This window comes from Agelaius tricolor, unplaced genomic scaffold (assembly GCF_023055355.1).
Source record: "Agelaius tricolor isolate 1412-34295 unplaced genomic scaffold, bAgeTri1.0.p SCAF_27, whole genome shotgun sequence".
Lineage (NCBI taxonomy): Eukaryota > Metazoa > Chordata > Aves > Passeriformes > Icteridae > Agelaius > Agelaius tricolor.
Window position 1 is genome coordinate 1,611,963 of NW_027269287.1, and position 26,021 is coordinate 1,637,983.

Here is a 26,021-nt window from a genome sequence, read left to right on the forward strand (position 1 = left end):
ACAGCAAATGTGTTTCCACTCAGCTACTTTAGCATAGCCATATTACTTAGAAATTTTAGGTGAATAGTTTGTTTTTTGTTTTTGCCTGTGCTTTACCTTGTATCTGCCCATTGGCATTTGCAGCACCATTCTGCATAGAATGCCTGGACCCAGCGGGTTCCTTTAAATTGAGATCCCAATAGAAACAGTGGGATTCTTTGATGAACTTTCTTTAGAAAATAATACAGATTTAAACATCTCTCATGCCACTTACTGTCTTGTTTGAAAATGTGTATAGTCCCTGACTAATGTGCATATATAAATAAATAAATAAATTAAAATATGTAAGTATATACATATTAAAAATATTATGTAGTTTACACTGTAGTGTATGTATTATATTTTTATAAGCCAAGATATTGTTGTGCAGTAGGACAAAAGAATTTCTTAACCCGAGGTTTTGTGTGTAGGTTTATATAAAGGTTTTCAGTCCTATAGATAGTTTCATCTAACAGAATGATGAAGTATTTAGAAGTTCTAAAGGAGAGAGAGATAAGATGTGTTGAAAAGTAAGTAAAAAGTTATTACTACCTTAAAAGACCTTTTTAATACTGGATTTGTTCATAGTTTTATGGGCAACTCAGCTTTCTTGTAATGTAGTTTAGCTTCTAAAGTTACTGCTTTAACCTTTAGAGGACCCTAATTGAAGTATGTGAAGTTACAGTTAAAAATATTAATGTATAGGATACTGTGATTTGAACTGAAAGATACTTAAAGCTAAAGCAGTGCTGGTAAAAACAAAGGAGTGGAATTGAACAGATTTGCAGTCTTTCATGACATTGTTTTGAATCAGGTATGTAATCTGAAGCTCTTAAATCTGTGTCTGCGTAATGGAATAATACTGTACTTTTACTGAAAACCAAAGAGTTTGGCTAGGGAGTATCAGAGATATGTAATATGGTTTTAACAGTATGAGCCTAATTATGACTTCTGTGAAATACTCTTGTGTATTACAAGCCAAAGGACTGTGTCAGGCCATGGGTTTGAATCTAAGCTTCCTGGACCCCAACCAAGGTGATGACAAGCAGTAATGTAGAAGTAGTTACTACTGGGAAGTCCACATCTAGTTGCCATCTTCAGATTCATTATATAATAATCTTTATCTTGCTCTTACCTAAAATTCCAACCAGTTTACTGGATTCTTTTTAGGGTTTTGGTTTTTAAAAATTTGTTAGTTTCTTGGTGCAGTGTGTGCCTGTGGTGTGATGTTGGCAATGGGGTGGCACCTTTGGTAAAGAATAGCTTTTTACAAGGTATTCTTTTTACAAGAATAGTAAAAGTGTAAAACTACTGTGCAGCAGAATGTGAGAGGGGAGTGAGAGCAAAGTGTGAGAAACAGCACTGCAGACCCTGAGGTCAGTGAAGGAGGAGGGCAAGGGTGTACTCCCCATGCGGGAACAATGCACACCATGCACATTGTGTTGAAGACCACTGTGTAGCTCATTTCCACATGGCACTGTGTGGAGATGCCCTGCAGGACACTGCAGCCATGGAGAACACATGCCAGAGCAAGCTCCTTGAAACATGGCCTGTGGAGGGGGAGCCTACAGATTTCCCAGCAGGAACTGTGCCCGTGGAGCAGTCTTTTCCTGAAGGATCTCATGTGGTGGAATGGAGCCACATTGGAGGAGTTCATCACAGGACTGTATCCAGTAGGAGTGATGCCACACTGGGGGGAGAAGAGTGTAAGGATGGGGTAGGAGCATAAGGGAGCTGTTATGGATTAACCTCAACTCCCATTCCCCATTCATCAGCTTCCCTCGGAGGGGAGAGGAAGATGGAGTTGAGTCTGTTTGTCCTGTGACAGTAATTGTGAGTGGTCTCCTTAACTTGACCCATGAACTTTTGTGTGTAGTGTTCCCCTTGTCTTGCTGAGGAGAGGCTGTGGGGGAGTGGCTGGATACATGTCTGACAGCCAGCCAGAGTTTGCACAGCACCGTGGTATTTACCTGGAGCAGTGTCTGTAGCAGTACAACCAGTAATTCTCATGCCTGAACCTCTTCAAATTTCAGTTCCTGTTGGAGGCTGCCTTCTTTTGAGCTCATTTTTTAATAAAGGAAGTTGATCTGCAGAGAGATTTCCTGGCGATTCTCTCAACTTTGCCTTTGTGAATTTTTGAGGAGAGCTCCTTTCAGATCCTTTGGATTTGTGACATTTGGGAACCTGGCTGTCAATAAGAAAGCTTCCTGATCCTATGCAGAAGATTTACTGTCCCTTGTAGAGATACAGTTGCTTCCTGAGTGCTCTACCTGAAGTGAGCTGTCAGCATGGCCTAATTATCTGTGTTCCCATATGAATTAAGATGTATGGTTTACAGCTACTAAAAGTAATGCGGACATTTTTATCATGTCTGTGAGCCAAAAGAGTAAATGCTCTGAATATTTTCTGGCTCCTTTCAAAGCCCTGCTGGTTATCATTGCATCGTGCATTCCACCTTAACTCACTGTGAGGGAAGCACAGGTCAGGCACACTTGGGTTGCTCAGCAGGACATACTATTTGTGATCAGGTACGTAGAGAAGATACACGTTGGTTACAACTTTATGATTAAATTTTTCACTTTCTTTTTTGTCCATCGGATGAACCACAAATCACCAGCATGGGGCCCTTTTCAGAATCTGTAGGATTTTCTGTCTGTTCATGGTACTGGATGCTTGTGAACTAGGTTTGAAGTTATTTTCCTGTTATATATTTATATTCTCTGCTAATGCTATGTCACAGCACACTATAAGCAGAAAGATTACAAATACTTTTTGTTAGAATACAGTATTTTAATCTTGCACATTATTGATCAATAAACACTTCAAGTCTATTGTGAAATCCCTTTTGAAAGACTGAGGAACAAATTAAGAAACTGCACTTAGAGAAGCCATCATTATAATGACAGGCAATTTAGTTTGAGGTAACTGGAGCAGTGAAGAATGCAATCCATCATATCAGCAAGTATTTTTACAAATTTTATTAGTCTGACAAATGTTATGCAGACCATCAAGGTCATTTCATAGTAAAGATGGGTTATTGTTTTCATATTCTTACAGCAACAAGAGTGGTTTGCGTAAACTACATGTTCAGTTCCCTATGGTTCTTGCAGTGCAGTGATGCAGTGAGACAGGAAATAAAAAACAGCTGCAAAATTAGACCTTTTCCTATTTGTGCAGGGCACATTTTCAGGCTAACAGTCCTAACTTTGTGGGAAATAGCCTTTTTAGTGACAGTCATGTTAAAGTAATAAGGTTTCCTGTCTTTCCAGTCCCTGCTAAATGACTTTACTCCACTAAAGCACATTCCATGGCCCTTGAGTTAAGCCTGTTTGCACAGGGCACTTACTGGATCTGTTTCTTACAAGAAAATTACTACCATAGTTCATAACACTTGGTAGAAAAGTGCATCCCTTTGATAAGATCTCATGAAATGAAAAATTTCAATTGAAAACACAAGAAGTTTATTAATATGGATGCAATTCCGATTTTCCTAACAGGAATTTTTCAAAATATAGCAAGAATATGGAAAGTTTTTTCCTTCAAAAAGCAGGTTTTTTACTTATTGTGCTCCCTTGGGAACCCTTACCCAATAAGCTTTTGATGTTGTATGTATTTTGGGGAGATATAAAATTTGGTATTTCTCCACCTATCCATTTAAAAAAAAAAAATTTCATATATGTCATATTCATATAGTCTCTCTGACTGCAGATGAGTGTCCCAGCCTAGTGGGTGCAGTTGGTTTTGTAGGATTTTTGTGTGATTTGGTTTTGGTTTGTTTGTTTGTTGAGTTTACTTTTGTGTTTGACACTGATCTACTTTCTCATTGGATTTCTAATTGTGATCTAGAGGAATATTTGACAGTTTAAGTCATTAAGAAGAGTGAAGTAAAGTCATTAAGAAAAGTAAAAACTACTAAGCAAATTTGCTGCCGCCATAACTACAATTATGTTTTTCTCATTAAACCTTGGTGTTTCTAAAATCTTCGAGACTTAGCTAATTATTCTAACTAGTGTGAGGAATATATGGAAGAGAGACCCATTGTGTCAGAAAGTCTCATGACTTGCTTCCATAGATGGTCTCATTATTTAGAGGTGCTTGTATCTGTTTCAATCTAATAAAAAGATTTCTTATACTTTTAATACTAGGAAGTTGAATTGCTGTGAAATTTGAAACTTTGTTTGAATTTAAAATCTTTGTTATAAGTCTTTCCACACAAGAGTTGTAGTTATAATTCTGCTTAAAGTGATAGTTTTTCCTTATTTTTTTTGCCTCCTGGTATATATCTCAGGTGAGAGATCAGACCTTTGATAAACCCTGTGCTCTCATTTGCTTCAATTCCATGATTTTGGTGCCCCTTTTCTAAGTTTGTCTGGTGCAATGATGAGTGAACAGAATTGCAAAGAGCTTTTATATGTTTTTACTGAATTCATTGTGGAATTGTGTTCCTTCTCTCTTCTAGAAGACTTTACCTATATACATTATAGGCCAATTATTATCATCTGTGTTGCTTATACTTCCCAACTTCACCAGTAAAGTTAGTTTTGCTTTTTGGGGACTTCGTATCCTTCTTGATAAAACTCTGTAATACCTGTTTAAAGACTGTTATACAAAATCTGTTTGTTAACTGTTCAATCCCCCAGCTCAACTATTATCCTTTCAGTCTAGTTCTTTGCTATCTCCATCATAGCTGTTTTTACTTTCCTGTCCTTAAATTCCTATATTGATTTCAATCTTCCTCAGCTTAATTTTTTGTTGATTTTCCATGAAAAGCATTAGTCACATAAATAGTTGATGTTGTAGCTTCTTCATCCACGAAAACCCCTCCAAAAAGTCGTAAAAATTACAGATGCTAAGTAGACCATGGCCTACTTCAGATAAATGTGTGCTTCAGGTTTTTCATTTACTTCTGCATCCATTTTCTTTCCTTAAAATGTATTCTGGTAATTGTTGGAATAATTTATACTAAGGAGGTCAGGAGAAGAGGGATTGAGTTAATGATAGCCAAACACTGGCTCTGCAAGGATCTCATTTCAAGGTAATGAGACAAAGACAGCTAAGGGTCTAACTACCCAAGGATAAAGAAGCAAGATAGGAGATGAGTATTATCATTGTCCAGCTGGTCATTCTGTTTCTTTCTGAAGAAAGAGGCTGCCAAGGAAAGTCTAAAGAAGCCTGAGGCCTTATTTATATTCTGTTTGTTCTGTGGAAGTTATGAGGATGGGAGAGTGAGTTGGGGATGGAGAAAGACAAGAAACAAAAATACATTTCTGACACCTTTCCAGATATTACATTAGGAGTAGGAGTAACACAATTTTTCTTCTGTTTTTTTCCACTTGTGTGCAGAGAGGACTTAATTCTTGCAGTCTCTGTCTCTATCCTGTCCCCCAACAAAAAGACAATAAAAATTGCTGATGCAGTACAACTGGAAGTCATTAAACAGTGTACTTGGGCACTATTGACAATAATTTGAGAGCTCACCTAATTGATTGCTTTCCCAGAAGCTGGAAGTGTTGAAGAGGCATTGATTATGCAGAGCATTGGATATTGTATAGTTTGCTGTTTCCACAGAATTGCAGCTGATTTGTGAAGGAATTCTCAGAAGGTTTAGAAGTCAGGCAATAGTTTGTGTGTTTTTCAGTAAAGTAATGACTCATCTTCCCTTATTGATTTATATAGCTTGTTTTACAGCTCTGGTATAAAAAAATTTCTTTCTGCTTGTAATTGTTGTATTTTACCATCGTACAAGGGTGAGATGAAGGGTGTTACATTGGGAAAAATTAGAACTATCAGGAAAAAATGTTTTTAAAAAAATCTTACCAACAGCCTGGACTCAAAAAATTTACTTAATATGTCTGGGGTATTATGTATCTATTCACAATTGGGTTTATTTGTTTAAAGTTGTGTTGGTTTTAGGGTGGTCTTGGGGTTTGTTTAGTTAGATTTTCTGGTTTTTTTAAAGCTTTGAATTTCTTAAACCAAAATGAGAGATTGTGATAATACTGTGTACTAATTTTGTCTGGGTTAGAGTGAAATTCACAGTACCTGGCATGGGGCTGTGTTTGGTTTTATGTTGCAGACGGTGTTGATAATACAGGAATGTTTTTGTTGTTGCTGGGCAGGACTTACACTGGGCCAAGCCTTTATCTGCTTCTCACTCCACCAGTGAGAAGGCTGGGGGTGCACAAGGAGCTGGGGGGACACAGCTGGGAAAGGTGACCCCAACTGACCAAAAGGTAATTCCAGGCCAAAGGGCATCATGCGCAGCAAGAAAACTCAGATGGGTAAAGGTGGTTGGCCAGACTGCCAGCGTGACTTGCTGGTGTAGTTGCGAGCAACAGGTTTGGGTTTCTTTGCAAATTTTTTTTTCTTAGTTTTGATTTTTATTTTTTAATTTTTTTTAAATCTTATCTAAACCTTCTTTACTTAGCTCTCAAGTTTCTCACTTTGACCATTCTGATTCGGTCCCCAGCCCCACAGTGTGAAGGATTCAGTGAGTGTCTGTGTGATGTTTAGCTGCCTGTTTAAACTAAGACATAGTGACATATTTAAGCAAAGCTGAAGGTGTAAGGTGTTTATTTTTTTTTTTTTTCTTTTTACCCACTTGCTTGCTGCCTAGTTTTTGGGTTGGTTTGGTTTTTTTTCCTTTCGTTTTCCATGATGACCTTGAGATTTGCAACAGTTATAATCTTTGCTTCCTAAATGTGCTGAGCTCTGGGAAGAGCAAGCAGGTGATCATTTTTCTATTCTTAAATCTAAATTAATGAACTTCAGCACCCTCTTGTGCTGGTCCTGCCATTACCATGGAGGAGGCAGGGCTTCACACAAGCCGGGCAGCCACTGGGTTCTGCACTGGGGTTAATCAGGATTGTAGCCTGCTTCCAATCATAACTAACACAGCAGTCCCACTTGGATTTCTCATTAGCAACGTGCTGTTCTGAAATGCATAGATGCACTGATAGATTGATGTAATCTGAATAGGTATGCCTTTGGACAACATGTAAGGATAAAAAATACCACATCTAACTCATGTTCACATTCATATTGTTGTTGCCTAGTTGCTTCTGATACCATTTGTAATATCTCAGCCACGATTTCCTCACCCTGTTTTAAGTTATGCCTTGATATGATTGCAGAGAGAACATGCTGCATTTCTAGTTTCTCTATCTGTGTGCACATACTTAAGCTGTAGATTCTGACTTGTTTTGTTTTCTTCTGTGTCAGTAAGGGCCCTTATGGGATGATTTGTCTTCCTATTTTAGTCTTTGGCCTTGGAATTATAAAATTGTTTAATCCAGATGACAAAAAGGCAAATGGATGTCATTAATATGTTTAAGTACCTCCCTGACTGTACTTCATTTGTTCTTCTTGCTGCATATTCTCTGTTGGTTTTTTTTGCCATCTGCATCCAGGCAGCCTCTTCTCATCCAAGTGATGACAACCAGGTATACTAATAGATATGATTTTCTTACCGAGTAATACCAAGAACTTCACTGGATGCCCATTCAGAAAAGAAAAAATATCAAGATTGCTATACATATTATGAGATAAAATAAAGCACAACAAAAAGATCCCTCTTCTTTTGTGTTCTGACAATCTACTTGCTAAGAGGTCTGTTAAAAAAAAGCAATTCATAGAAATGTTTGTCATGAATAATTTGATTATATAGTCTGTTACCAGCTATAAATGCCTTTTCTTTAATGCCTTCTGGAGGTAATTGATTTTCCTTGCTATTGTGGTTAGGACAAAGCAAAAGTTGCAGGTGTTTTGTTTCGTTCGGGGGATTCTTTTTTACTGTTTTTTGGTGCAAGAATTAAAAAAAAATATACCTTAATTTCTATCCTAATGGTTTAAATTTTTGTCACTAGGCATAGTAGTCTATCATTAGCAGCTAAACAAAGAAAGATGTACAAGGACTCTACAGAACTTCCAATTGGTTTGCTTTTTTCTGGGCTAAAGATGATTATTTGCTAAAAATCTATAAATTAAATTTCCATTGAAGTATTTGCAAGGATTCTGTATGTACCTATGCAATATCAACTTTTTTTTTAACCAGAGTGTGTCTTGGACCTGAGTCTTTGCATACATGCATATTAAAATCCTATTTTAGCAGCTTTATGTTTTGTTTTTTTTTTTTTATTGTCGCTGTGTTTTGAGGTTTCTCCTACCAGTTACGGCTGATATCAAACTGTGATTGTAATGAAGTAGTCAATCACAGTAGTGAATGCGGAAGATTACCATTTTAATGACTAATTTTCCTGCAACTTTTCATTGTCGGCCAGTCCCATTTATGTAATAATTCTCACAGGATGTAACATGTTTACTTCCTACCATAAAATTTTATGTAGAACTCTGTACCAATTTGTAAATGTAGGGACAAGACTCTAAAGCTGCTGTGAAGAGAATCTTGATGTCCAGTCTGTTCCAATAGTGCCTATGCTGAATAGCCCGAATGTCCACTGGCTGCAGTGCTGACTAGATCAGAAAGCATGTAAACAATTGTATTTCGTACAAGTGTAAACCAGAGAACTGTATTAAATCACATCCTCCTCCTATCCATCTTTTCATCATGTCTGATGCATTTCAGGTTTTTAACTAATTCATGCCTTAAAGCTGATTCTGCATGAGATTGATAGAGTATGTCTGTGTCCTGCTTGATGAGACTAATGTAACAGAGGTTTATTGGTAATGCATGCAGTTCACTAAGTAAAAAAAATTGTGAAGAAAAAACCCTCTTTATATTATTTCTTATTATCCAGAATTTCTGTTTAGTGTGATGTCTGTTTTGTTAAGACCATATATAAATCAAATCAAACCAATTTCCACTTCTGTGCAGTATTTCTCATTTTCACTGATTGTACACTGACTACACTTCCCAAGGGCATCTGAAATTGTGATCCTTTTGCATGGTGTTTTAAAAAAAAGTCCCCTCCAGTTAGGATTTGGACTCTGACTTTATTTGTTTTGTATGCTAGAATAGTATGGAATATTACATATTTTTCATTAATGATACATGAAGACGTCTAGTACTTGCAACAGGATGAATAAACATGGGTACTTAATACCTAATAGCTTGTCTGTTAGCCAGTAATAATAGTATAATACCATGCCCATTAACCTATATTGTAAGAAATTTTTTCCTGTGCTTTTTTCTTTTTAGAAGGACTTTCCATAGTGAGAATGTAATTTTGTTTTAACAGCTTACAATATCAAGAGGCAAACTGCAGGGCTGGTTAAATTTGCTAAATTCTCTATTGTCTTGAAGAGACAGATTGAAATAGTGTCAGCCAGTAACAGTATTTGCATCTGAAATTTGAGTGACATTCTGTGATTTGTTTTCTCATTTGTTTTAAAAATAATGGCTCATATTAAATAATGTGTACTACCCAGGGAGACTAATATGCAAAGGTTTTTGAGCAAGATATAACTATTTTAAAAAATTCTTGTGGTATCCCAGTGAATAGATCCATTAAATTATTTTTTTTTGTGAGCTATAAAATGCTGGGGTTTAGATATTATTTTGATTCATGTAGTATTTTTCAGTAATATTATATATGTTTTATGTAAAATATATAATAATTTTTTCAGTTATTGAAAGATAAGAAACTTTATAATTATAATATGATTTTCTTAGACCTATGTAGTTGTAGTCATAGTTCTTCTGTCTTCATGTTAACCTCTATTTATTACAATATGCAGGAAATGACATTGTTTTATTTCTTCTCTTGTTTCCTGTGAGACATGGGAGACTTGTTGATGATTAAACAGCTTCTTAATTCTGTGCTTCAGTTTGAAGAGCATAAGCAGCTTAAGACTTTTTCCTTCCCCCTGGCTTTACATGTGCATTTTTCTTATGATTTGTAAAAAATGGTGACCATATGATTCAACTAGAGTCCGCATAATCAGAACTGAACAGTTCCCTCTATGAAATTTGTATTGGTGCATGGGGCAGGCAAAATTTGTTATCTGTGGCTGTAGTGGAAAATTTGGGGAAACCTTGTCCTTCTATGCTTGTGAAAGAGGAGGAGGAGATGAATCCGTAAATTGTGGAGTGCCATTGGATGTAGATATCTAGAGGCTAGATTATATAGAAACTTTTTGGTGTTTTTGCCAACTTTCAGTTTCTGCAATAGCAATCTAGATAACTGCTGGTGGCAGACTTCGGTAAATATTGCAGCTGATTATATCAGCTTCATGATGTCATACTGTATTTCCATTGTGTATGGCTAGTGTGAAACTTGAAAAATAAAACATGGTTAGTTGTTTGAAAAACAGATGCAGTTGTGAAGATATCTTCACTGCGGGTTGTGATATAGAGTGTACTGTGTATGCATCACCTTACCTGTATGTATGTATTTCCTTATATTTTCAACGGCTACAAGAGTTTCCTCACTCATTACAATTACATGGTACCCATGAAACGCCGAAGAAGAGATTTGAATAAGATTTTGTAACTCTCTAGTTCTACCAAATGTTGCAAGCATCTTAACTTTATAAGAGGAAATGGTCACATTGTTTTAAAATAACCAACCCGGTGGCCTTCTCTGTTGAAGTGACTACATCATTGGACAGGTGAGGGGTTACAGATGTCACTTATCTGACTTCCGTAAAGACTTTGACACAATTCCCCTAAAACATGCTTCTCAGTTCAAATTCCAGAGAGATGGATTTGATGAGTGGGCTGTTCCTTACCCTAAATGAGTAAAAAAGTGGCTGCATGTCTCATCCAGGGGGTAGTGATGAATGTCTTAGAGTCCTAATGGGCATCTGCGACAAGACATGTCTCCCAGGGGACAGGGTACAGGGACCAGTGTTATTTAATATCTTCATCAATGACATCTTGAAGGGATTGAATGCACACTCATCAAATCTGCAGATGACACCAAGCTGAGTGGTGCAGTTGTCACTCCTGAGGGACAGATGCCATCCAGAGGGACCTGGACAAGCTCGAGCAGTGGCCCATGGGAATCTCATGAGGTTTAACAAAGCCAAGCTCAGGTGCTGCACCTGGGTCAGGGCAATCCCTGGTGCCAGCCCAGGCTGGGCATGAACAGATCGAGAGCAGCCCTGCCCAGAAGGACTTGGGGGTGCTGTGGCTGAGAGCTGGACATGAGCCAGCCATGGGCACTCCCAGCCCAGAGAGCCAAGTGTGTCCTGGGCTGCACCCAGAGCCCCTGGGCAGCAGGGCAGGGAGGGGATTCTGCCCCTCTGCCCCGCTCTGCTGAGACCCCACCTGCAGAGCTGCCTCCAGCCCTGGGGTCCCAGCACAGGAAGGACATGGAGCTGCTGGAGAGAGTCCAGAGGAGGCACCAAGGTGATCAGAGGGATGGGGCACCTCTGCTATGAGGGAAGGCTGAGAGAATGGGGTTGTTCGGCCTAATGAAGAGAAGGCTGACCGAATTGTGGCCTTCCAGTACTGAACAGAGCTCTAAGGAAAGATGGAGAGAGACTGTTCACAAGAGCATAGTGTGACTGGGCAAAAGGCAAAGGACTCAAACTTGAGAGTAGGTTTAGATCAGAAATTAGGAAGAAATTCTGGACTGTGAGGGTGGTGAGTCACTGGCAACAGCTGGCTGGAGAAGTTGTGGATCTTCCATCCCTGGAAGTGTTCAGGGTCAGGTTGCTTGGAACACTTTTCTGCCTGAACTAGGGCAGGGTCTTCCTGCTCACGGCAGGAGAGTTGTAGGTAATCTTAGAGGTCCCTTCCAGCGCAAACTATTTTATGATAAGGTTACATTTTCAGTTGTATTTACTAATTCCTAAAATAAACATTTGATGCCAATGCACCAAACCTGTTTTTACTCTTAAAATTTATGGTGGTTTTGTAGGCCTAAGTACCAGGTATTTGCTGCCTGTGTGTGTGTTAGCCTCAGGTTACAGTGGCTCTGGTACCACTGTCATATGTATATTAATGTTATGTAGATGTCACAAACTTTAATGAATTGCATACTAGGAATATGATTATATTGGGTAAATGAAGGGATCTGGTTATAGATACATCACTCTTATATTAGTGCTTTGGCTTGCAGCACTTTATTTAACACTTTGTTTCACTGAGAAAACTTATACCTAGTGAACTATGTGAAAAATATTTATCCCTGTAGCATACCACACCACAGTGATGCTTATAGTTACTTTGGGTAAAGAGGGAGTTATAGTACTTCATACTATTCTGTTTCTTTGTAATGAACAAAAGCTTTAATATGTGAGAATTTGTCAGAAGCAATTGTTTTTTGAGTTGGTATTGTATGATAGCAGTGAGAGTGTTGTCTAAGTTGGTATTTAAGTTTATCATATGAAATAAAAACACTATAAGAATGATAGATAAGTTTTACCTATGAGAGAGATATGATGACAAAACAAACTTCTGCTAAGGAGGTGATTGTGTTTTTAATGAAAGGGACATGGATTTTTCAGGTTCTTGACCAGGAAAATTAAAGGGTTTATTTAAGTATCTAGGAGGCCTTCAGAAAGTCATCAGAATAACAAGGCAAATGAAATGGTTTTTTCTGTGAATGATCTTGGAGTTAACCAAAAGGATGCAGACATAATAGTATTTAATAATTTTCATTACCAAAACCTATTGTTCCTATTTATGAACATTAACCATGATCTTGTGAGGCCATTTTACAAGGGAAACAGTATGAGCATAAAACACTTGTTACATGAATGTGACTGTAAAATAAATTTCCAGCCACTTTAAAAGCCTTGAAGTTCTGGTAAACAGATATATTTGCCTGAGTAAATGAATTTAATGGGAATGTATAAGTTGAAATTGCACAAAGAAAGTGAAAATAAAAATTACTTTCTTTTAAAAATATTTTAGGTGGTAATGAGATTATTCTGTTAGGGTGAACGGTAAAGCTGTTGAATAAACTGGGGTTTTAAGAGGGTTTTTTTAACTCATAATATGGAATAGGAAATATGCCTCTATAGCTCTGGAAGCATTAAAAGTGAAGATAATGCAAAGTCATCTTTTGTCCCTGAGAGAATAAATATTTTATTCATACACTTCTTAGACAAGGAGGAAATACTAAGCTACTAGACCACTGAACCATGGACCTATTGTGTGGTTACATGGAAATTTTTTCTTCTTTTGTATTCAGAATGGTACGAAATAAAAATACTTTATATGTATTTCTTAGCATGTGGACACATTAGTCTGTTTGATTGAGTATTGTAAAAGCAAAGGGGAATATTATTTTAATGTTTAGAAATTATCATGCATTCTTCTGCTTAAAGAATATGCTGAGAAACATCCAGTTTTCCTATAACCATTTGAAAATGTAGAGTATTCCTGGTGTGTGACCCTTGTTAAAAATTTCATAATGCATTGGTACTTTATTTTTTTTTTAATTTTTTAATTTTAATTTTTAAAAATTATTTTATAATTTATTTTAATTTTTTATTTTAATTGTCTACATTTTGTAGTTTATCAGGTTATGATACATGCTGTTTGGTGAAACCTGTTTAGTTTTGGAAGCAGTGTTTTCTAAGTCCAGCGTAAACACATTTTGATAATAAATTTTCTCTTTTAATGGGAGTAATTTATAAGATGAAGAATTGCTTTTACAATTTTATTTGCATTTTTCAACAAATAAATTAGGGTGTGCTGATTATCTTCTTTAATACAAATGCATGTAAACTGCACTTAGTAAAATTGTGAGATAATGGGAATCATAGATAATTTATATTGAGAATTTAGATTTGTTTTCTAATCCAGATATTTAAACTGATTTGAAGATAATGGTTGTCTACAGTTATTTAGTATTTTAAACTGTATATGTTCCAAGTATGTTGTTTTGTTTAGTACTAAATAATTTGCAGGACAAAATAGACCAGAAAAGAACCTTTTTGATGCCTAGTGTCATCAGTAAAAAGAAAATAAGATTAAAAAGTGATACTCTGTGCCGCAGAAATGGAAGAAATATTTTGTGTGGCCTTTAAAAGTACTTAGGGTACTTAGAGTTCTGTATCTGAAAATCATGTTGGTGTAATTAGGAATGATTTGTATACCCTTTCACTAATACCAAGATAAAACAGGAGCACTGGTCTTGAAAGCCAGTTGTTCAATCCTTTTAGAAACCAGGGAGAAACTTTGTAAATCCAGATGCATTCTAAAAAGGTACCTTATAAAATTATGATTCCCCTGAGTATTGAATTAAGTATACTGCAAAATTTTGGGATTGTTTTCATACTTGAAGTGTTTTAAATTAGTTGATGTTACCATTATGTAGGTGGTGAGGCCAGCTGGTAAACGTAATGTAAAATGCTCCTTACAACTCTTCAGTCCTTACACTCTAGTCTGTCTTCTCCTCTTGTATCATGGGCAGATTAGTGATACTAACTCCTGGAGTGCTGCAAAAGGGTGAGGGCAAGCACAGCAATTCCATTCTCTTCACTCTTCCCTTCCCGTCAAATGTGAAGCTGGGGTAGTGAATTGTTACAAAATGCCTCAGAGTGAGTATATATTCTCATGAGGTCTGAGGTATAGCAGGGGTGCACAGGACATCTAAAACTTAAGTTTACTTACAAAGAAATTTTGTTTTTAAGTTGTTTGTAAAAATTCACTTATGTGATGGATTAATGAATCCCTTTCAATTAATAGTGTAATATTTTATTTTATGAAAGACTATACATTTGTTCTGTAAAAAGATCTTTTTTCTAATGAAAAGGAACCTCTCAAAGTTATAAATCAAGATTGTGAAAAGATTGAAGATCTAACTGAATCATTACAAGTATACACTAAGAAATGGACATAATTTCCTTTTCAGTTAGTTTCCTTCAAAGATGCAGGAATAGAAATATTTATATTTCGCTTTTAAGTGCTCATAGAAATTGGTAGTACTACTGGTGCTTAAAGCTGGAAGTTGTTGAATTTCTGTTTTGATTAAGCAAATTGTTGAATTTACTGAAGGTGAAGAAATACATTCTGGCAGTTAGTTAAGATGAGCCTTGCCTTCTGCTGTTCACTAATGAAATTTGGGTGTCCTAAGAACTTGAGTGTGATGACAGATTATCCATGCCTTATTTTTGTCAGTGTTCTGTAATTGCAATATGGGGTCATGAATTAAATGTATGTTTGCCAATAATAATTACTTTGTCACAGCTTTTATGACAAATATAATTTAAGTTGATGCTTGGGGAAAGCAGGCAGTGTATCAGTCCTCTTGAATAGGAGAAGTCCTTTCTAGTTTAAATTTTAAATAAGTCTTCGGAACATAAACTTTATTTTCCACAATTTCTGCCTTTTGTTTTCTGAGGGAGTTATGGCAAAAGAGCCCTATATTTCTATATAGCAGTCTTTATTTGTGTGTATTTCTAAGATAAGTTTGTGCTGAATTACCATTAATTTAAAATGAGTTGAGTTTATATTTATGGTCAATTTAATAATATAATTTATTCCTAAGAAATTATATTATTAAAATATTGTTAGGAACTGATTCTAATGAGTGCCCTGGTTTGTTTGGTGGATTCTTAGGACTAAATCTCATAGTAAATACTTAAAGTATTGCATCTTCCTGTGGAAAGTAATTTAAAAAGGAAATGGAATTTTTACTTAAATTTAAATGTGGTTAAATTATAACGGAATTTACTTGTAATTTCCTACTTACGGGACTAGGAAGATATGTATAATCTTAAATATTTTTAGGTATATGCTTTAGATAAGCTGTGTAAAATTTAGTAGTATTCCACTTTAATACTTTGATCTTTCTTTTTACCCTCCTTTTGACCTCTTTTTACCCTAAAACATAGTTTTGAAAGTGTTAGTCAAAAGAGAGGCAAAATAATCTTTCCCTTTGTGGGAAAGAGGCATCATCTGATAAATTTAGAGATAGTAAGGCAAATTTTAAGCTAAGTATGAAGTACCTATGTAAGCACACACGTGTTGTAAAGCATCTTCTCTCAAAACTACTTCCTTACTGTGATTTTTTTTTTTAAAGATGTTCATGTAATGATATCTAATTTCTTTCCTGCTGGTAGAACAGTGGTAGCCTGAATGCCTCAGTTTACAGCATACAGACCTTTTTGTATATCAGCAATCTTTTTGCTTTATATTTATTTTTTGTATGTATTGCATAGTTGCGAATTTAGTTGAATTTACCTGTGATCTGAATTAGTCCCTTGTAAATGCTTTTGCTTTGTGTGGTTTGCCTGAATATTTTGAAATTTATGTATTCTAGAAGTCTTGGTAAAAAAGAGTTAAACCAAAACTATACCAGCTAACTGCACATCATTGTAGGTTGTGGCACACAATGATTTCCAGGGAGACAGACCAGGGAAATGCACATTGAGCATGTGAGACCTTAAACACTGTCTTGGACGGTGTAGCCATCTGCTTCATGCAGGGCGGGCTTCAGAGTGGGTGCCATGTGGGCCTCAATCTGTAGCAGATAACAATGCAGAGGTAAGGCAGGAAAGTTCGAGGACTGAATTGGCAGATGAGATTTTTACAAACTTAATCTCTTTTCAGACATAAAACTGAATTTTAATAAGCTCTCCCTGGCTCTTTTTTCTTTCTTTGGCTCTTCTTTTTCTTTCTTTTTTTCTTTCATTCTTTTCAAACTTCAAATAAAGTTTGCTTAAGCTGGCGTCCAACCAAAATGGAGAAAAAATTTATGGAGTCAGGAATTGGGAGAAAAAGCGTTTATTCTACCATTAGTATTGCCTTGTGTAGTGAATACTTAGCTTCATGACTCTTCTATATTTACATGATAGCATATTTTTACTCTAGCAAAGCTTATTCTTTTTAGGAATATTTTTGCAACTTTTATTTATGCATATTGCATGGAAAAAATTGCATATTGAGATCTACTTACAGACAGTAAGTAGTGCACCTGTTTAAATAAGAGAACAGGGTATTTGTTCTGTGCCAGTTGATTTTTATATTCCTATATTTTTTTGCAGTTACTTCTGTTTTAGGTTCTGTAGGTGTTCATTAACTGTGAGGCTTTTAAGTTGGAATTTGAGTGGCTGTTATTGTTGCACCTCAGTCTTTCTTTTTAAATTATCATCTCTGTTTTTTCCCTTTTGCACTTTCATTTATTGAATAGAATGTAAAATAAACTGATACTTAAAAATCTAATTCAGAGTAGGCAAAATATTGAATTTCTGTAAAACAATGCAGAACTGGAATTCATATATAATAGGTTGCAATACATAAAAAGAAAATGATTAAATCATATCTCACTTATCATAGATCTTCTTGATAGGAGCAAAATCTGTGCCATTAGTTCCAGACCAGCGTATTTCCCATTCACAATGCTTTAGTGCATAACTTATAAATCTGTCCTCATCATCTTATATTACTTTTTCAAAGCAAGTCTAACATGAAGCAAGACACGATGAATGAAAGTCAGTGAAGGTCGACTAGACAATCCAATTACTAAAGATTCTTGGAAGAACAGTACTGTGATCTATAATAGAATTGTGTGTGAATTTCTGTCTTTGTTGACAAGAGTCATTTCTGTAGAACTGCAGGGTTTTTTTATGGTAATCTAGTTTTAGATTATGCTAGTCTAATCAGTTTGTATAATACATCAGAATGTCAGTTGTTTAAAAATTTGTTAGTTCACAGAAGCCTTATTTATAATACACATTTTATGTACCTGTTCTATCTCTTGAGTAATGAAGATTTAGCATACAGCTACACATTGCATAACAAAGAGGCAATGTTAAGGTGCATAATCATTGCATACATATCACTGCTAATTTTCCATGCTTTTTTTTCTTTCTTCATCACTCACTTATTTTTCTTTCGTTCTGCTGAATAGACGATCTCTTACAAGTACACAACACATTCATATGGTAAAAGAGGTTACTATTTCTGGGACTTACTTCTGATAGAAACCTAGTGACCCAGGAGTGACCCAGGCTGCGTGTTGGGAGTTAGTACAGAACTTTAAGTCTGTATAGAAACTGTTGGTGCTGGATGCTGCAGATGATGAATAAGAAGAAAGCCTAGTTAAGCAGAAGAAGAGATGTTTCCAGTCTTAGAAGTATTCTTGAACTTTAACTTTGTTGCTTCTGTATCACAGATCACAGAATGAGTTGAGTTGGAAAAATTTCTGGGGTAACTAAGTCCAAGCTTTGACCGAACATTTTGTTAGTCAGCACTGAGTGCCATGTCCAGTCTTCCTTTAAACACCTTTAAGAAAAGGGACTCCACCACCTTCCTGGGAAGCCCATCCCAATGTCTGATCACCCTTTCAGATACGGCTGAACTTTACCTATTTTTTGTTTTCCTTGATGCAAATAGATCTAATGAAAAAAAACCCAAAACCAACCAAACCTTAAGCATACCAACATTGTATCATTATGGTTTTGAGCCATATATAAATAAGGACTGATAGGATTTAGTTGTCTGTTGTTCTAAATGAAAACTAGGTAATTTTATTTAACTACCAGTTTATACGTAGGTTTGAAATAAATTCCAAATCACTACGCATTCTTCTTTTCCCCGAACCCTGCAAAAAAAGAAGAGCAAAAAGGTGTAATATAAATTTTACCTTTTAACCTTTTAGCAGATGTTTAGAATTACAGGTATTTTGATCTGATGTTTCCATGCATAGTCTCTTACATTCATCTTAGGAGAAGCCATTTTAATGAAATTGCAAGTGTGTGTGTGTGTAAATATAGAAGTACATATATGTATATTCTTTCCCAGCTAATTCAATCATAGGAAAGTGGAGTCATATTTAAAGTGTTTAACCAAACGGAATATCAAGTGGTCTTCATTACAGGCTGTCTAAATGGGAAGCATGTTGTTAAAAAAAATCAATTGCTATAAATGACATAGGATCTGAAAAAGAAGTAATGAATTCCTAGATACTGGTATAACAAATGATGCTGAGAGTAAGGTACAATTGATTGAAACAATTTTTACAGTGTTTCCCAATAAAAGTTGAAGTAATCTTCTCCAGATAGTGGAGTTTTATTGTCTGACAACAAATGACAGAAACATTGCTTTTTTTTATTTATAAGTCAAGATTTAAGAACAAGTTGTTTGCAGTAGCAAAATATGTGTTTGAACTACCACAGTAATTGTAAGGCATAATCAGGTTATATCACACTCATTTTGACTGGAAAATAATGAGACATACAGAGGTAATGAAGAATCTTTTTCTGATTAAAAAAATGCTGCATATTTAAAAAGCACTGAAAAGGTTCACTGCTGATCTCTAAACTGTTTAGTATAAATGGTCACAATCTCCTGCTATTAATTTTATTAAAACTATTTTTCCACAGGTATTGTTTAGATTACACAAAACACTGTAGTATGGAAAGTAGGTATTTTAAGACATAGTAATTTTATTATTTGCATTCAAAATGTCATTTTTTCAAAGTCTTCATGCACCTAAATGTTAGCTATAATTAAGAAATTATTTGTAGATTGAAGTTTTAAGCTCTGTAATGAATTTGTGATATTAGGCATTTATGCTACTGATTTTTCATTACTACATTTTCTTGATAGGTAGGACAAAGCTGTCTGCAACAGAGAATTACACTTGAATATTCTGTAGGGAGGGTAGACTAAGATTGTAATAGAATCCTTCTCTAAAATTATTAGCTAAATCAGAGTTTTAATTTATTTTCTGTAGGAGATAGACTTTTTTTTTTCCCCAGCCCTGGTTTAGTTCTGGTAGCATCATAAGTACTTTAAATTTCTAAGCCTTTGACTTGTGATAGTATTTGTCACAGGTCCTTGGTAATCAATATCTCAAAAAAAGTAATAGTTGATGTGGCTGTCCTTAGTTGAGAGGAGTGGGCAAAAGTAAAAATGTAAGACTGTGTCAGATCAAATCAAAGAAATTTCTTGCCATAGTGGTTTGCTTTTGTTCAAGAGGCAAACCTGAGACATGGGTCTCTGCAGATACCCCATGATTACTACCCAATTTGTGATTGAATCTGTTCAGCTAACCCTTTTTCCTTTCCCTTTGTCCTGTTTTCAGTCGAATTGGGTTCTAAATACACAATCTAAAAGGCTTGCCTTTTACTTTTATTTGGCAGATGTGCAGCAGTAAAAATCTCTGCTCACTGAGAAATTGTTTCTTTGAGAGAACTGCACTAGGTCTCTAACAATTTTCAGTAACCCTAAAGCAATACAGCTTTTATGAGGTAATGGGCCTATATGCCTATATACCCATATCTCTGGGTTATCTTTTCAAAAGTTGTTCTGCCAGAGTCCTCACCAAGGTCACCATATGCTGCCAGGGTGCAGGAATGTGACATCTTGGGCAAGTTGGAACTCTGGGTGATGGTGTTCCAAAGCACAGCAGGAATAGTGTTCCTATATGAATTTACCTGAGGCTCAGCTGTGCACTACATCTTTCAAAACTTGTTTTGCTTTTTGGTTCTGTGGGAACAGGAAGGCATCCATAGAAACTCTGAATGTTGTGAGACATTCCTGAGCCATGTAGCTGGAAAAATACAGGCTTTTTCCCACAGTTAGTATATGGTTTTTCATTACTGCCATTTGCACTGGGAATATATACTTCTCAGAAGAAAAAAAAAAGAAAACAAAAAGAAAACAAACCTTACTTGTTTAAAGGAAGGTGTGTAGATGTCATCATAAGTGTACTTATGTTAGTGTTACATTCTTCACAAAGTTGCTTTTGATCATTTAGTCTACTTACAAAGCAATGTATTTACACAATAGATTGTGTTTTATAGTTATTAAATTTTATGAAACAAACTTAATTGTAGATGAAAAGTAGTTGTATAAATAAATAAATAAATAAATCTCAATAATAAACTAGATAACATCTCCATTTGTCTGACAACTGACACAATGCTATATTGCCATGAGATTACCTAGACTTATGTGAGAAACAGATGTAATATTACTTTTAAGTTGAAAGTTGCCGTGTTTTAGTTAAAAAGAAATATAAGACAAGGCATATAAATTCAAGGTAACACACAATTCAAATTCTTTGGAAAGTCAATGATGGGTATGGTATGAATCTACGGGATGACTAATTTGTTATATTTTCATTTTTGTATATAATTTATGAAATAGTGAATAGAATTGTCTCTTGGGTTATTTGCACATAAATAGGATGACAGTAAGATCTGAATTTGTGGCTATCATCTCTTGCCTTGTGTTTCTTTTTTCTGCCTTCTGCCAAAAATATTTTTTCTTCCTAATTTTCATGTATATATGTCCATGCATAACTGTGCAAACCCAATAATCTCTCTCAAACTTTTGAAAAAAAATAATGGTAGTGGTAATAGTAATACTAAAAGTCTAAATGAGCCAATGTTGTGTAGCAATTTCTTAAGCTGTGTTAAGTATGTGGTTATATCACCTATTCAACTGTTACCTGTTTATCTTTTCTGTAGGTGACAGATCAGTCAGTGAAAGCTTTTGCTGAACATTGCCCTGAGCTGCAGTATGTTGGTTTCATGGGCTGTTCTGTAACTTCAAAAGGAGTCATTCACCTTACCAATGTAAGTATCATAAGTACTTTCTGCTAGTCACTAATGTTTTGGACTACAGCCATGTCATAGGTGTCAGCCAGGATAAGATTATGTGTTTGATTTATAGCACCGACATGGACAGAAACATGATTTAGTGAGTGAATTTAGCATTATTTAGATTTCACTGTATAAAAACACTTTACCAAAAATGTATTTATGGGACTATACATTTTCTCACAAGTAACAGTGATGTTCAGGTCAAAACTCTTTAAAATATGTAACTGCAGCTGATTCCATTGCAAACAAAACAAAATTCCATTTTAAAATACAAAATTCTAATTGCAAGAGATTTAGACAGACCTCTGGTTGCAGAAGTGTACCCCCTGTGTACATACACTTTGACTATATTCATCTTCTTATTTGACACAGATAGTATGACAGATACATTTTATTTTCTTTCCTTTTTCTTTTGCATAAGAGGAGTGAGTGATGTATGGGAAAGTTTACTTGAGTGAATCTGCAGAAAGTGATTTAAGTTTTCAATAAAATGGATGACTTGAATGTGGTGAACAAACACCATCTAATTAAAATTTGTAACTGAAAGTAAATCCAGGGATCATGCAAACATGGAAATAGTTAAAGAGATCTTGAGGTAGGAAGTAGAGAGCATATTTAATAAAAATGGAGTGTGACTGGTGAAAGCAAAGGCTTTCTTGATGCAGCTGTAAAGGTCTCCTATTGTTATACAGAACCATTTAGCATATCGGTAAATTACTTTCATAACTTTAGAGCTGCTTAGCTGAAGATACTGAAGAATTGAAAACATTTGGAACACATGCAAAAAGAAATAAGCCAGGGAAATTAATTTGTATGGCAAAGTTATACAACCTCAAAGGATGGAATTTTGAAATCACTGTATATTGAAGTGATGAGTAAAAGGTGTGCAAGTCTGTTGGAGAAAGAAATGATACAAATGTTTTCATATCATATAAAAACTACCTATATATAACTATAGGTTATGTTTATATATACAACATAAATATAGGAGGTACAAAATTTAGACATTTTACATAGGGTATGTAGTCCAAGGCTTGGTGGGAAATTTCCACTAAGATCACTCCTCAGCTACATGTTTTGATTGCTGCATTATTCTGACCTAGATTTATTGAGTATTTAATAAATGTTAGATGTCTTATCCTTCAACAAAATGGATTTATAATCACATTTATTAGATGGAAGAAGAGTCAAGAGCTTGACTTTTTATTAATGTGTTTCTGATTTTCACGTGTTTAATAATAATAAATTATTAGAAATCCTTCTTTACATTGGAGCGACCCCATTGAACATAGTCCTTCAGAAAATGTCTAAGAGGGTGCTTAGACTTTTAGTATGTAATTACTTTGTAAGTAATTGATGCATGTTGGGACTTGAGATTTAGGTATTTGTTTCCTTCCCTCAAGCTGTATCTGTACAACTTTTGTAGGCTGTGAATACTGCAAAGATGGTGATGTGATAATACTGAACGTCAGGGATTGCTTAACCTGGAGAGGGCTCAAGGGAGACCTTGCTGCAACCTTTCAATACTTAAAGGGGGTTTGTAAGAAAAATGGGACAGGCATTTTAGGAAGACCTGTAGCAAGTAGTAACATTATCTGCTGCATCTGTCTTTCCCAGAATTCATCTGTTGACGACATAATTTTTTGTTCTAACCATTTGTGGTTGGTTTTGTGTTGAGTACTTAACTGGTGTTTCATAACCATTTAGTAGTAATTCCAGTCTGAAGTTACTAGAGAATGCGGAACCTGCAGTTTGCTCTCTGTGGCCTGTGAGTGTGTTCCTCCAGGCTGTGCAGAGCTAGTTGCCTTCTGTCCTGCTTCCTGTGTGCAAACTGGAGATAACAGCAGTGGCCTTGGTTGTGGAATTGCTTTGGGGCTGATGGATGTATAAAAATTTAGTTTATTATTACTGTATTTTCCCCCTAGTAATGTTAGCTTACTTTAAAAATACTGCCACTTGAAAAATTCTAAGTTACAGTGCTGCTGTGTTGTAGAGCTTTTTTAATAGCTAATTGTGGGGTATGGAAGAGAAAGTCTTGTATACTTAAGAAAAGGAAGAAACATTCAGGGTTTATTTTCACTCTTTTTTGTACTGAATACAATGACAGTCAGAAAAAATTTGCTTTTTGAACAAGACCATGTCATCACGTTGGTGCCTTTTTTCCTTGAAGTTATTATAAACTGAAAAAAATACTGATAAAGTAAATAATGATTATTGGGTAAGATGAGAGGCGCTTCATGTACATACACAGAAAGAAAGGGAAAAAAGGAGTGTGTTTATATGCAATTCACAGTTAGACTCTCAATTGAAACCAGTTGTTCATTCTGATGACCTGAATGTGTTTCATTTTCCGTTAGTTTTAATGTGTCAAAAATTGTTACAAAGGAAGTGAATGACCTCCTCCATGACATCAGAGTATTTAGTCCAACACTCATCTGTGTCGTTTCTGTGGAGGCGGGAAGAACATGTATACTGTTTTAGTTTATCTTCTGTTTCCACCACATCTCCACTTACTGTTTTCTTATCTTTTATTATTTAATTAGATTTCTGTGTATAATTTTTTTCTTGTTTGCACTCTTTCTCCCATCCATACATCCTTGTCTCTCAAGAGTTTATCCCTGGTTATTTTTAACTTTGCTTTTCCTGTAAGTGGGAAGATCAACACAAATATGAAAAGTGCCTGTGCACATTAGGTGATTGCGTTGAGCACAGAGCGGACAGAAGGGTAATCATTTAACTGTGTGGGAATAAGAAACTTTGTATTCTTTCTAGTGAGGTAGTGATTTTGTAGTGTTACATCTTTGACCTCAAGAGCAGTGGCATTTTCCTCCCCTGTTGTGGTAATTGCTTCTCAAGAGTTTAATTGTTGCATTTTTAATAGACTTTGTACAGCTGGCATCAGCAAATCTTGACATCTAGATATAATTTTATTACCAAGCCACTTCCTTGGCTTCTTCCTTTGGTTTCTGGTATATATGCAAGGGTAATAGCTTTGTAGCAATATACTCTGTGCTTCTACACCATGTATTTCTGACAGACTGTCTGGAAATTTTGGTTACAGATATCTGTTTATGTATTAATCCTTGTACAGAACCTCGACAGAAAAAAATTTCTAACTTATTCTGCTAATCACCAATGCATGAAGACAATTAATCTAAGAACTGTTTTTGGAATCATGTGATCTTCACTTCTTCATCTCATAATAGTTACCCATGTCCAATCTAACTTAGTGATACCTATGTCTCAGTTGGTGGTCAGTATGAAGTCAATCAAAATTTAGATTTATGGAGCAAATTTTTGGGCTCATTCAGTGTAGAAATCATCAGTGTGACAGATACATGATGATAATCTACACATGACGGGACTGATTTTACAAGAGCCTTTCTGAACTGGGGTAATGTATGGTTTCTTTCTAGTAAATGATTTGTTTTGACACCAGGTGTTCTGGTTTTTGCTCTTTTTATGGTAGTATTTCAGCATACATTCTGATCTTAAAATCATTAAGCTTCCTGCCTAAGGGCATGATTGCTGTTCTTTGGCTAGGTACAGAGAAAACAGTATCTTAATCAATTTGTATAATAAGCTGGATTTCATAAGATGAAATATGATTTATTTCAATCTATTTGCCTTTAGTAATGTGCCCTTTTAAATATTAGTCTTTCAATGACAGGAAAAAGGCATTAAGTGAGGGTTTTTGAATGCAGTGATTCTGCATTCAAAACATTCTTCATGAGTGTTGGCTTGAAACTTTTACCTGATATGGTGCTGTGTAAGTGAACATTTTTTCATCTTGTCAAACTGAACCTGATGATTTTGTTGAATGAAGTTAAATGTGTCCCTCTTAAGAAGTTCTTCCTCCTCTTTTGAAGAATTAGATGGTTTTACCCAACTGCCATTTCTTTCAATGAAGTGAAAAAGACATTGCAGAGAAGACTGCATGGTTGAAAGTGTTGATCTAGGAAACTTCCAGTTCCCCTCTACTGCCCCAAAAAAATTTATTAGAAGTACTTGACAGTAAATAACATGAAGACGTAAACTATGAATCAGTAAAAATGGAATTCTACAGCAACTTTCATCGTTTATAAACTGGAAATGAGTCTTGTAACACAGATACTATATGTGCAGTTTATATGTGTGTGCAAGTCCCTCCCCTAGAGGTAATTAAATCTTTGTCCTTCCAACAGAGTTTCTGATTGCTTGTTTGTTACTTAAGCAATGGAACCTCAATGTTTCACAGTACCTAAGAATTGAAATTAAAACTTATTAATATGCAAAACATTTTGGTCAGTCTTTGGGAAAATGGTCTCCTTTCTAACTATTCAATAATTTTCCAAATCTTTAGGCCGTGTATGGTTACTATTCTAGGATCACAGTATATCTGAATTGTGTAGTTCAGTTATCGCAGCTCTTCAGTAAAAATTAATGAATGTGAGTGACTTTTTAAAAAATAGTTCATAGTTTCTATTGATATTACAAGCCAAAAAATATGGTTTACAGTTTTTTTTTTAATGTAGCTGTTTTTCATTTCC

General features: G+C 35.4%; 1 protein-coding gene across 1 annotated transcript in view; it reads left to right on the top strand.

The window, feature by feature from the left end:
* FBXL17 (F-box and leucine rich repeat protein 17) overlaps positions 1-26,021 on the top strand; it is a 266,957-nt gene that overhangs the window by 61,904 nt on the left and 179,032 nt on the right. The window contains exon 5 of the mRNA XM_071448552.1: positions 21,358-21,465. Within this exon, the coding sequence (XP_071304653.1) occupies positions 21,358-21,465 (108 nt within the window). The remainder of the gene's footprint in view (positions 1-21,357; positions 21,466-26,021) is intronic.